A 12,340-nucleotide genomic window follows, 5' to 3' on the forward strand; every position below is an offset into this window, starting at 1 on the left:
TCTTTTTCATTTTTCGAAATATATATCTCGTTTACGCATTTCTGAAACTATGCAAACGTAATTTGTCCTAAGGAAACGAGATCAGAGGAAAAATCCGCGCTAATAATTCAGACAAAGAGTGAGAAAGGGATAATTATGTAAATAGTGCAGCGAACAACGCGATTAGCCTGATCAGAGTCCGCGTTGGAGTCCATTTCTTAATGAATTGCGCCGAGCCGCAAGCTCGCACTGCTTCCATCGATACTTCACGAAAGGGCAGCTTACGTGACCTTAATCGTAAATTCACGGCCGTACTTAACTTAGTCTAAACCCGATGCTGCTATAAAAAAAAAAATGAAAATCGGTGCCGTTTAAAAACTATCTTCTTTTACTTGAATTATCACGCAAATAGGAAGGCGCGCCTCTATCACGGATTAAGCTCGAAACACGGGGCAGGCCGTCGTTTATTTCCAGAAAATTTCATTACGCAGCTATGCTGTTGAATAATTTAACAGGCATTAGCATTCGATACCGATATTATCCATTGAATATTAATCTGCAATGTATAACGTAATATTTCTTTTCATGAATGCATTATGGCACCGCCATGTGTTTCGGGCTAGATATACCTCGAATACTGATAGATGATTGAAGAGTCCGTGCTCTCACACATCCACGACCTACTTTACATCATAAATTTAAGGTTTAATCTTCGTAAGGACTCGCGCGAGCGATGGTCTCCGATTTGTTACTTTGCTAATTTTTATTTATATAAATCCGACATTATCTTTATATCGAATAAGTGCGTACAACTAATCTCAGTGCATAATCATAATCGAAAAAGAGAAAGAGAAATAGAGAGAGAAAGAGAGAAATATTTGTATACTTCATTGGAAACCTAGGCGCATGTTTCATATTTATTGAAAGCATGATCCAGAGTAGATTTAGAGAACAAAGTAAGTCGGATGTAGCGTTAGAAGCATAGTTTCAAGTGATCTCGTAAGAAGCGAGAACGACGAGACACGTTTGCTCGACTTCGCAAATTTTTCTTGTCTAAAAAGAAAACGCTCTATTGCTCTCGATCGCTTAAATTTATAAAGTAAAGTACGCTGGAGTCACTCGGAGATTATTTCGCTGGCATCACTCCCGCGCCGGGGGGTGAGCCCTTGGTAGCAGTCAGTATTCCTCTTCGTCTTCCTCGAACTCGTCCTCTGCCAAGATGCTGCAATAGCCAAAAACGATGTTAAAAAAAAGAGAAGTCGAAATTACACAAGATTACAGAGCCATAGCTTTGACAATTTGAAAAAAATCCTTACAAAAAATGCTCGAGTGCCAAAAATAAAAAAATACTTGTCATATATCATGAAATGGAAAATTATTTAATATATGACTTAAGGATATTTTATATATACAATCCCAGCAAAAAGTAGCTGAAAATCAATATTGACGAATATATCTACTTTTGGTGTATTTGAAATTGCGTGGAATATTACAATTTGATTTTAGCTTGCAATTGATATGATCTTTGTCACATAATTATTACATCAAAAAGAGACTCAATCTATTAAATTAAAATATATTGAATTAAATTAACATGTAATTAAATAATTGATTAATTATATTAATTAAATAATTAATTATTTAATTATATTTATAATAAATTTTATTAAGGATGTTTTGTATGTACTTTTAGTGTATTTTAAGTATGAGAAATTGTGTGGAATATTAATTAAATATTTATATATATATCGAATAAAAAAGATTAATAAGATCTAATAATATAAATATAATATAAATATGATAAAATCTATAAAATATATAATAATTATTAAAAAAAATAATTATTAAAAATTATATTAATATTTTAAGGATGTTTTGTATGTACAATCCCAGCAAAAAGTAGTTGGAAATCAATATTGACGAATATCCACTTTTGGTGTATTTTGAGTAAGAAATTGTGTGGAATATTTTTTAAATATTTATATTGCGTTTTTACTGAAATATTCCGAATTTTGTTAATCGAAATAATTAACTTTTGGCAGAGAATTTCGCCTTTTGACAGATACATGGCTAACTTCATTGAATTTTATTTAATATCTTTTTACCCAGTTAGTACTTGTATAATATTATTTGACCAAATATTTCCTCTGTATCTAAACTTTTGCAAATTTTAAACAAATTCTGAATATTATTTCCATGTGTTTTTGTCATTCGAATCGACGTGGTTATACGTTTCCCATAAAAAAAAACACATGTTAATTCGGTGCAAATTAAAATCCTTCTAACTTGTGAACGCTTTAGTGAATCGATTTAAAAATTGTACCGAAGATTCTAAACGTAAGGACATTCTGTACAATTTTCATGAAATTCTCAATATTTCGAAAATAGGTACAAAACATCCTTAAGAGAATAAAATGTAAATATTCAAGAGATTTATCGATATTTTGATTTACAGAGATATTCGATTGTCGCCCACCTAAAATTTGAAGAAAAAAAATTGTGTAAGAAAAGTATGATCTCCGCCAGCCGCATCGGGCGATGCATACATACACTTACTCTTCCTTTCTAGCATACTTGTCGATGAGATTGCGACCCGGTCCGCCGCAGGTTTTGCCCATCGGCGGGCAATACCAGTAGCAAAGCACGCCGAGCGTCGCGGCGAAGAGCACTATGGGCACGATCAAGGCCAGCACCAAGTGCCTGAGGTTCTCATCCCACGAATATCTGCGGATATAAGATAGATTATACTCTGTCCCAATCAGGAATCGACGTATCATCCGTAGACATCGATATTCGGGGGTGATAACTGCCAATATCCACGATATCGCTTATGTTGAAGCTGGTACCTCGGCGAGTTTTGAATCGCTATCTAATCGATCGTACCTTGCAACAACCGTTTCCGGATGCGTCCTGCTGTAGTAGCAGGGAAATATCTTGCCCATATTCTCGTAGGCGTATTTCTTCGCGAAGGCAGAACAGTTGACCCTGGGCGGGTAACCGCAACCTTCCGTGTTGACGAAGAATTCGGTGTCGGCGACGTCCCACGGCACCGAGCCCTGCGGCTTCGCCACGAACTCCTCGTACGGGAGCCTGGTGTAGTTGACCTTAATCTGATGACAACGAATCGCGGCACTGGTGCAACCTACAACGGTGTTAAATCTTGACATCGATGTTCTCGGGGAGAGATCGGGAGGACTCACCTTCCCTGCAGCTCGCCCACGAGCAGTTCTTCAGGCCCTCCGCGTAAACGTGACTCGTACTCACGCAGGCAACCGGGTGCGGCGAGAAGTCCGCGAGTATGGTGGTTATCGCCGGCTCGACGACGAACGGTATCAGGAACAGGAAGGCGAAGACGGAGAGGATTGCCGTGGTGCCCATGCAGAGGGAGGTGTAGAACTTGGCCTTCTCGATCATGGCGCCGATCTTGGACTCCTCCACCTGGACGCCCATTATCACTGTCGACTCGTCGGACTCAATGATTGCGGCTTTGGTGGGCCACGTGCGGGCCCTACTCGTGACACGAACGACTTGAAAATACCCGAATGATGCGGACAGGCCACGAACGGCCGATCGAAACGCGCGTTGGGATATACGTGCTCTTGTGGTCTTATCGCATCTTGATTCGCATCGTGGGCCTCTCTTATCCGACGATTACAGCGGAAATGGAAATAATTTTCCTCGACTCTCGGAGATGACAGAATATTATATCTGCAACAGATCTGCGACGTTGAAGAGATTGGCTTGAGGCTCGAGACACAATCCAAAAATATTCGAGATCGAACGAGATATGTAAAATCTGACGAGTGCGCTAATCAAAATCGATCAAAAATCAATTTTGCTTGATTCGAATAAAGCAGGGCTTATAAGTGTAAAAATTGAACCGGCTTGAAAAATTCTCTAAGCTTTGAGTACAATGATTCTTGATATGAAGAAGATCTTCGAGTTCATGTAGGCCGTTGATTTGCGCCGATATTATTATTGGATCGCTCGTGTATATCTATCCGTACTTCTAATGGTTATGAAATTATTAAGCAAGCGAGTTATCGAGAGCTCGTCCTGAGTCGATCATCCATCGGCGAAGGCGCGTCTCCTGGTTGTTAGTCACTCTTCAGCTATTCGCTAGCTAGGTCACGGCAAATCAATCAGAAAAGGGGAACCTCTTAAAGGACTACAAATGCGTCACGTGTGAAAGATGTCTCTGAACTCTGGGTGAATCTCCTCGTCTTTCTAGCGATTGGGTCCTTTTCAATGAGAGAATCGTGCCGAATTGTACATTCGATGTCGTGATGTCGCCTCTTCATGTCACATAAGCATGCATGTGCGTTCTTCCAAATATTTGGTGCAGGCAGTGCGAGTAGATAAATTCTTCTTGGTATTTTTTTTTTTTTTGTTCTTTAACCGCTCCTCCGTTCTTTTCGCTCAGATACTTTTGCAGGAATGTGCACGTGTGGCTTGTTTGTTTTATTAAATTGCAAGATGAGAATTTTTTGATCACGCGTTCCCCCCCTCCCCACACCTCAATAATGCCCGCGCAGGGAGAATATCGACTGACGAGCCGGACTCTCCTCCAGGAGGGGAATGCCTGTTAACACAACATTAGAAATATACATGTATTGCAATATTGCAACAAGGGTGGCCGTAATTGTCTATCGAGGAACAGTTTGCGGAGAATTATCTTTCCGATTTTAATGAACTTTGAACTTTGTAGAATGGCATGAAATTGAGAAACAGCACAGTCTAGTACAGCTTTTTAGCTACTGTGAATGATGACAATATATATATCAATTTGAAAGTAATTTACAAATAAAATTTCAATCCAGATTCAGAATACATCATTCATATATTTATATTTATGTTATTTATATTCACGTATCAAAATCTAAATCTCTCTTTTTTTGTAATTTTGATATATATTTATGAATTTTATATATTTTAAATATCTTGAGATATTAACAGCAAAATTCATAAATATATATATTAAATTATTAATATATAATTAATGTATTATAATTAGTTATTTATATATAAAAATATAAAATATATAATAGTTTTAGTAATTTGTGTGAAATATGAGTAATTATTACAATATCGAGTAAATATTAAAGAGAAAAACACACGTGCTTTCTATTTGAAAATATTCTACAAAATATCCAAAGCTCATGACACATTTCCTTAAGATTAAAAAAAAAGATTTTATAATAAGTATGTGGAAAAAAAGAAAAATTCAACGTACTTATTCTTTAGGTCTACAATTTATATTTTATTAAAATTACAATATCTCTTTTTATATCATGCCATGCTTATATATAGTATATACGATAGATTTATAAACTAGAAAAATTGCTACACTGACAAAGATTATTAATTGTAATGTAAAAATAATTGTCGCAAGACGATTGTACTTTAATTGGACTTTCGATCGAATGAGAGAGAGAGAGAGAGAGAGACACGACTCTACAATTAATTAGATCGGTGAAATGTCAAGGTTGATCTAATTCTAGAAGAAATAAATCTTGAAATCTTTTCGTGATTTGAAGAGACCGAAAAAATGCAGCGATATAATCAGCTACGTAACAACCATGCCGCTCAAGACCGCCACCATTTTCTGCCCAACTGAAATGTTTCTTACGTGACGGATCTCAGAGCGCCATAACAGAATCTCCTCCGCCAGCATCCCCTAAATTGCCCGACGCGCTCCTCTCTATCGAGACCAGCGTGCCGGGCTTGCCCTTGAACCTCATTTTAGCGTCGTCCCCGACGACGACTGTCCTCTGACAGAAGATCAGAGTCACGCAGCTGACGACAAACAGGATACTCGGCAGCAATAGGGCGATTAAGAACTCTTTATAGGTCGTCTCGAGATCGAAACGAGACACGACAACGTCCGTGTTGTCCTCTGCGTAGTAACACGGGAATCTGGCGCGGGCGTTATGGTCGGATCCGTCCTTCCCGTACTTGTGAAGGAAGTCCTTGCACTCGTCCCGAAGTGTGTTGACGCATCCCTCGAGATTGATGAGCAGCCGGCTCTCGTTGGCGATGATCAGGCTCTGCTCCGGTGGCGCGACCTGCTTGTCGAGGGGTTTCGTGGCGTATAAAAACAGGTAGGACAGATACGTGAAGTTGGTCAGGTCGGTCAGCAGGTCCTTCTCCAGCACGGAACCGTTGATGCAATCCACCGCCTCCACGCCCATCGTGGAGTTGAAGATCCCGTAGCAAGACGCCATCATGACGTCGCCCCGATCCTCGTGCCAGATCTCCCGATTCGTCTCCACGTCTATCGCTCGCTCGCACTGGCTCAGGTACACCTTGTCGCCGCTCATGAGGATCATATTCTTGTTCCTGGTCGGGATGTCGACGCACCTGCGATCGCAGTTGTACGGGGTACGTATGCGCTCGCAGGTGCCGCGATTACAGTTGAACAAACCGTCTATGTCGATGCAGGTGATCTTCCCGCGACGACCGGAACACTTGAGGGGCGGATCCGTGTCGTGGAACATGCACTCGAAGGCGTCGGTGATGTTGATGCAGGTGCCCCCGGAGCAGTTGAAGGTGCCGGTGAGATTGCGGCACTCGTCCGCGATGCACTTGGAACGCTTCGCGTTCTCCTGATCGATGCCGTAGCACGTTTTGTTGGTCGTGTTCGTACAGTTCGCCAGTAGGATCGTCGAGCCGTTCCTACGCAAGTTCACGTGGATCTGCGCGCACGGCCCGGACGTCTTGGACAGGCACCACTCGCCGCAGCTGCCCCAATCGCAATTGTCGGCGTTCACCGCGCGAATCGTCGTGCACATCGCTGGCACCTCGCTGATGCCCGATTGGGACGCCCGTCCCCAGGGCATGTAGATCGCGACCGTGAGGTACACCAGCGCGACCGACGACAGCACCATCGTCATCTGGCAGATGCAAATCGTGCCGCAGATGCGGCCATCCTGCGGCGGTATCACCAGGTTCTCCACCGGGACTGGTTTCGGCATCTTGCTCCGGTTGGTTGGATTGATCACTCGACCGGTCGCCAATCGATCGTCCCTCTACTCGCGTTTGTTCATCTTATGCGGGCGAAAGTGCGTAGCTGGTCTACTGCGTCGAACGCGCTATTTGTATTCGCTCGGGTTGAAGTAGAGTCGAGTACGATGATTTAAGAGCTGCAAGAGTCTATAAATCAGTTGGAGATTCTTGATATTTTGCGCCAACGTTCGCGAGGATGCCGGTTCGTTCACGAGTTGTCTGACATTCTGATAAGATACGCCGAGTAAAAATCTTGAAATCAAGTCGTATATTTGTTTTAGGCCCTTATGTAAGTCGAAACTCCTCGACAAGGCCTGCGCGACGCGTGTTTCTGGATGGAGAACGGAAATTACCTTAAAAGAGACAGCTCCATCAATCGGGGCGGGTTTCTCAGATAGTCTCAGCCACCAAGAGCCGCGAGTTTAGTTGTATTTCTTGCCGACACCGGCTGTCTTTTCTACATCTTGCAGGATTCAACGCGCGTAAAACTCTTGGCGTCGCCGCAACATTTCGCAAACTCGACGCGTGGCACGTTAGAACCCAGCTTTTCTCCTCGAGAAGCACTTAGCACTGACGTTTTGCGTTTCTCGCGAGCCCACCGAAGCTCGCTCTACGAAAAGACGCGAACGCACGTTCGCATCGTCAGTTTCACGCAAGGGAAGTCTCTCCTTTTTACCGCAGGACGAGTCCACCGCCCGCGCGCTATTCTGCCCTGGTCCTCGTGTGACATGGAACCCTCGCAGAGGCGCACATCGATCCACGTTGCCGTGCGACTGCGCGTCGTCCAACTGCAACGTGCGCTGACGCTTACCGCAGTTGACGTCATTATATGCCGCGAAGACGCTAAAGGGGATGATGATGCGGAATGATTTTTAGAGAGGCGAGACCTCAGAGGGGCGGCGATTTTTCAAAACAACCGCTTCCTGTCACGACGCAAATGCACACACTGAGAAGAAAATCTGGTTGCATTAATTAGAATTCTGGTAGATTCAACCAGTATGTCTGTAGGAAAATGGACGAACCAGAATTCTTGTAGGAATTACCAGATGAATCTGATTAATTTCTTGCTGTTAAATTTATCAAATTTTTTGGTAATAATACTAAATACTAATATTATAAATTTTCTGGTTAATAATACTAAACTCCCCAGTACCAAGTCGTCTAAAATTTTTTCCATCTAATCTCAAAAGCCCGTTTAATATTCTAAATTCCAACATGATTATTGCATAAATTCAATCCAGATTATTGAATAAATTATTTTAAATTCAGTTTGTTAGAAATTAAACTGATAAACAATGATGCAAGAAGAGGATGCAACTCAAACGCACATAATCAGGGAGCTAGCGTCCTTTTTCTGGCACTACTGCTTGTAAGAGAAAAAAAATATATAGTTTGGATTTAATGTTGATACTAGTTCTTTATATACATTTCATAGCAAATATTTAATACGAGTAAAGTTAAGAGTGGAAATTTTATAGATTTAACCAGAAAATGCTAATCAAATCCTTATAGTAAAATCTATTGAATGCTAATTATCAAAAATCGAGTCTTCATCATGATAAAAATTCTTGTTTGATTTAACCAAAATGCCTTCAACCATATACGTTTTCTTGATACAATCAAACGATTTTTCTCAGTGCAATTCGTGCGAATTCTCGAAGCTGAAGAGCGATATCTGCTGTTTTTTTTCGTCCTGGAAAACTCGCGAGGCTTGCAAGAGTACTCGAATTAATTTCAGTTTCTAGAAATTTTGCCCCGCGTCTGAATCAGGTACAGCTGTCGTGTCGTTTTCTGAAGAAAGTTCCCAAAGTAGTCTAGTGTATCACGATAAAATTGTAAAGGAACTGTTACGAGGCGTATAAAGTAGGCTAAAACAACACAACAATTTCCAGCTGCGGATGAAATTAGATGTATATGCATTGCGGCTGATGGCCTATGCAAAGTTTCTCAACTAGGTCGACAACCATCCACGTTTCCATGCGCACTATTAAAATGATCGACAATATCTAGCACGCAGCATAATTTTTTCGCCCCTTGTATTTTCGATTGTTATCCGAAAGGCAGCCGTCAGAGTTGATTTATTGGTATCGTCGATATTTATGATTACGTAGATCAATTCTGGGAATAAATAGGTACAACTGCTGCGCCAGAGGATCGTAAACTTTTACATGATATTAAAGTTTTATATCTTCTCTAATATACCGGAATACACGTTTTCTCTAAAAATCCCATAAAACCTTTTACAGCTGCCGCCAACGTAAATATACAATTTCATGAATTTTTTATTTCTCCGTATTCCTGGCACTGAAATGATCCTTTCGGTGAGCAAAATCCGCAAGCATCCCTCGAGCAAGATCGATCTCTCTTGAATAGTTAGAAAAAAAAATATATCCAAAATCCCTTTCAGGAATAAAGCAATCGCTCTTTTCTCGTTTTTGCAAAACGAGCGTGTATCGAGCGATATCGTGACACAATTTCGCTAACGACCTTCGCGAGACCCAGAGTTTGACTGGAGAGAGAACGAGAGGAGGAAAAGTGCGAGTAAAAATAAGGTTTGCATGAAACGTAACGTAATTTTATCGAGCGCTGAGCTCTCAGACGGTGTGGCGCCTCCGATTTATGCGGCTTTCCACAAACGCGCGTCCATCTCTCGCCTATCGTTTACCGCATCGATGCACGCAAGTCGAATCTAGCGCGCGTATCAACATCAATATTTCGTATCGATCAGCGAGGAAATACACGGGCGATTCTCTGCAGTGACTTATCTCTTTGTGCCGTGAAACAACATTAAATCTATATCCGTACTAGTCTCCATGTACGATAATTAACTTAGAATAGCGTTGCCAGCAGAAAAAGACAGAAATAAGTAATGACTAGGATCGTCAATTTTCATATATTGAGGCTAATTAATTTTGTATGTGTTCTTTTAAGAAGAATCATCAGCTGTCGTTGATTGAAAAGCTGGAGAAGCTTTCTCTTTTATAACAATCTACGAACGTAAATACGTGATTGTAGATGTGCAACGTGATGTAGACGTGAAAACGTGCGCATCAATGTTATTATGCGGTATAATTATGCGATTCGATCGAATCCCAAATGAGGTCGGCTGGAATAGAGTCCGTCGCGCGACTCACCTGAGGGGAAAGAGAGAAAGAAAAAAAGAGAAAGAGGGAGAATCGATCATCCGGTTTTAAATTATTCAGCGCAAAGACCTTTCGCGCGCGACGCAGACATATTTCCGTACGTATATTTACAATTTACCGGTGGACCAACGTCATCTTTATCGCTCAATAGTGCACTTCCTTTTTTACAAAATGTTATGTTTTACAATTCTAGTTACAAACAGGGGCTATAGATATCCATCTATTTTCAGCAGGCGCCGCAACTTTATACGAGATATAATTCATTTCACGTCTTTAACTACGCTACGAATAAAGTAAAATAATAAGATAATATAATAAAATACAATAAAATAATACAATATGAAATAAAACAAATAAAATAATAACAATACAAATAATGCAAATAAAAAAAATACTACAATAATACAAATATATAATAATACAATAATACAAATAATACAAATAAAAAAAATAATACAGATAATACAGATAACAATACAATAATACAGATAAAAATAATACAAATAATAAAAATAATACTAATAAAATAATACAATAAAACAGTACAATAATACAGATAAAAATAATACAAATAATAAAAATAATACTAATAAAATAATACTAATAAAATAATACAGATAAAAATAATACAAATAATAAAAATAATACTAATAAAATAATACTAATAAAATAATACAATAAAATAATACAATAAAATAATGAAATAATAAAAATGAAATAATAAGGGAATGTAATAAAAAATATTAAGTATACTTTTTAATAAGAATATTATAGAGAAATATTTTATTATAATAAAATCACTTTATAGATTGAGAATAATATCACAAATGGATCTCATGCCTTCAAATGTCACTTTCACGCGCATTTTTCTCTTTTTCTCAATAAATTTATGGAAATTGTGTTATAAATGCTTCACATTTAATGAACATCATACGTGCATCGAGAAGGCAGAAATAAATAAACGTATCTAGTTTTCATTTAACTAAAGCAGACGAACGCGTGATTGACACGTGTTATAGACGAGAATGAACGATCGATTGCGATGATATTGGAATACACTTTTACGTTAGATTTATCGGCTCTACACTCGAATTAACTCACACTTTTATCATTTATAACAGTTCCATGAAAAATCCTTTAATGGAAGGAAAAGGATTCCACGATACTATTTTCAGCAGAGACGTAATTACATGAATGAAATGAAGTTTATTTTCCATCCGATGACGGCATTATTTTATGGAAAGATTTGGAAGAACATCTAAGAAAAATGTGTGGAAAAACTCATTAAGTTTTTCCCACGCGTTTCTTTCTCGGCGACTTCCAAAGCACGTGAATCGTCCTCCATTGAAAATGTCACGCGGCTCTTTTTGCTCCAGTCTCTTCAAACCACTTTGATCGACATTAGAATAATTCGCTGACCCACTAAATCGATCACTATCTCGGAGGATGTAAAGAAGTTTGTGGCTATCCTCGATTGATCGAGCCGGCGATTATTATCGCGACACGCGGGACGTCAAGCCCTCGAATGACGAGCACGCGTCATTCGAAGCGGCACTCGAGCAAACAAGCACTCCAGCGACGTCGAGGGGAAAATTGTCGGGGGGATACTTTCTCGTTGAGGCAACCACCTGTCAAGCACTCGTCACGCATTGTTTACGCGTGTTCTTCGTCGCGAGCGCGAATCCGTCGCCGAATCTCGCGTCGAGGGGTTGCTTAAGCGCCCGGAGTCCGCGCTTCTCGCGTAATTTCCGCTCGCGGAAAACGCGCGGACGATCGCGCGGGGGCTCGGCCGCGTCTAAGATCCTTCAATCTGTACTTACGCAATGGCAGGACGACTCGCCGGTCCGTGACGAACCGCAGGAAATCCGCTTTCCGCAGTCTCCGCTGGCCTGCCTGAGGGAAACAAATATGGCGGTGTACGACAAGCACTGGAGCTGCAACGGCTCCACCTCGCAGTTGCCGTATTGTATCAAAAAATCAATATTCCCGCGTTGCTACCAACACCACGCGTTTCGTCATCGCGGGCCAGTCGCGATACGCACATTTAGATCAGCAGCCCGTGCCGCCCACGCGCGTCGATCGAGGGGGTGTTCCGTCACGACGATTGTCGAGAGTAAGACAAATGACCCGAATGAGAGATCGGACGGAGAAATGGTGGCCTCGATTGTCGATCGACGATTCTTTTTTCAATCTCCATCTCGGAAATCCTCGAG

General features: G+C 40.6%; 3 protein-coding genes across 3 annotated transcripts in view; 1 reads left to right on the forward strand and 2 right to left on the reverse strand.

Moving 5' to 3' along the window:
* LOC105248611 (UPF0769 protein C21orf59 homolog) overlaps positions 1–12,340 on the forward strand; it is a 60,291-nt gene that overhangs the window by 23,831 nt on the left and 24,120 nt on the right. The gene's annotated exons all lie outside the window — the stretch shown is intronic.
* On the reverse strand, positions 879–3,462 carry LOC105248609 (protein tipE). Its single transcript, XM_011253490.3, has 4 exons — positions 3,180–3,462; positions 2,863–3,121; positions 2,536–2,703; positions 879–1,201 (listed from the first exon to the last, which is right to left on the reverse strand). The coding sequence occupies exons 1-4, from the start codon at positions 3,427–3,429 to the stop codon at positions 1,156–1,158; spliced, it is 723 nt and encodes a 240-aa protein (XP_011251792.1). The 5' UTR covers positions 3,430–3,462; the 3' UTR covers positions 879–1,155.
* LOC105248610 lies at positions 4,247–7,702 on the reverse strand. Its single transcript, XM_011253491.3, is given in 4 exon segments — positions 4,247–4,540; positions 4,543–4,561; positions 5,609–5,648; positions 5,651–7,702. Coding segments are annotated over 4 exon segments (1,626 nt in total). The 5' UTR covers positions 6,954–7,702; the 3' UTR covers positions 4,247–4,276.

Source organism: Camponotus floridanus, unplaced genomic scaffold (assembly GCF_003227725.1).
Source record: "Camponotus floridanus strain SB8 unplaced genomic scaffold, Cflo_v7.5 scaffold10, whole genome shotgun sequence".
NCBI classification, from domain to species: domain Eukaryota; kingdom Metazoa; phylum Arthropoda; class Insecta; order Hymenoptera; family Formicidae; genus Camponotus; species Camponotus floridanus.

What these genes read in the sequence shown, in the direction of transcription:
- LOC105248609 (XM_011253490.3), bottom strand. Translation starts at nt 3,429, where the DNA reads ATGGGCGTCCAGGTGGAGGAGTCCAAGATCGGCGCCATGATCGAGAAG. An exon ending in CCGGAAACGGTTGTTGCAAG is followed by an intron (nt 2,704 to 2,862) that starts GTACGATCGATT and finishes TTATATCCGCAG; the next exon opens with ATATTCGTGGGATGAGAACC. An exon ending in AAGTATGCTAGAAAGGAAGA is followed by an intron (nt 1,202 to 2,535) that starts GTAAGTGTATGT and finishes TGGCTATTGCAG; the next exon opens with CATCTTGGCAGAGGACGAGT.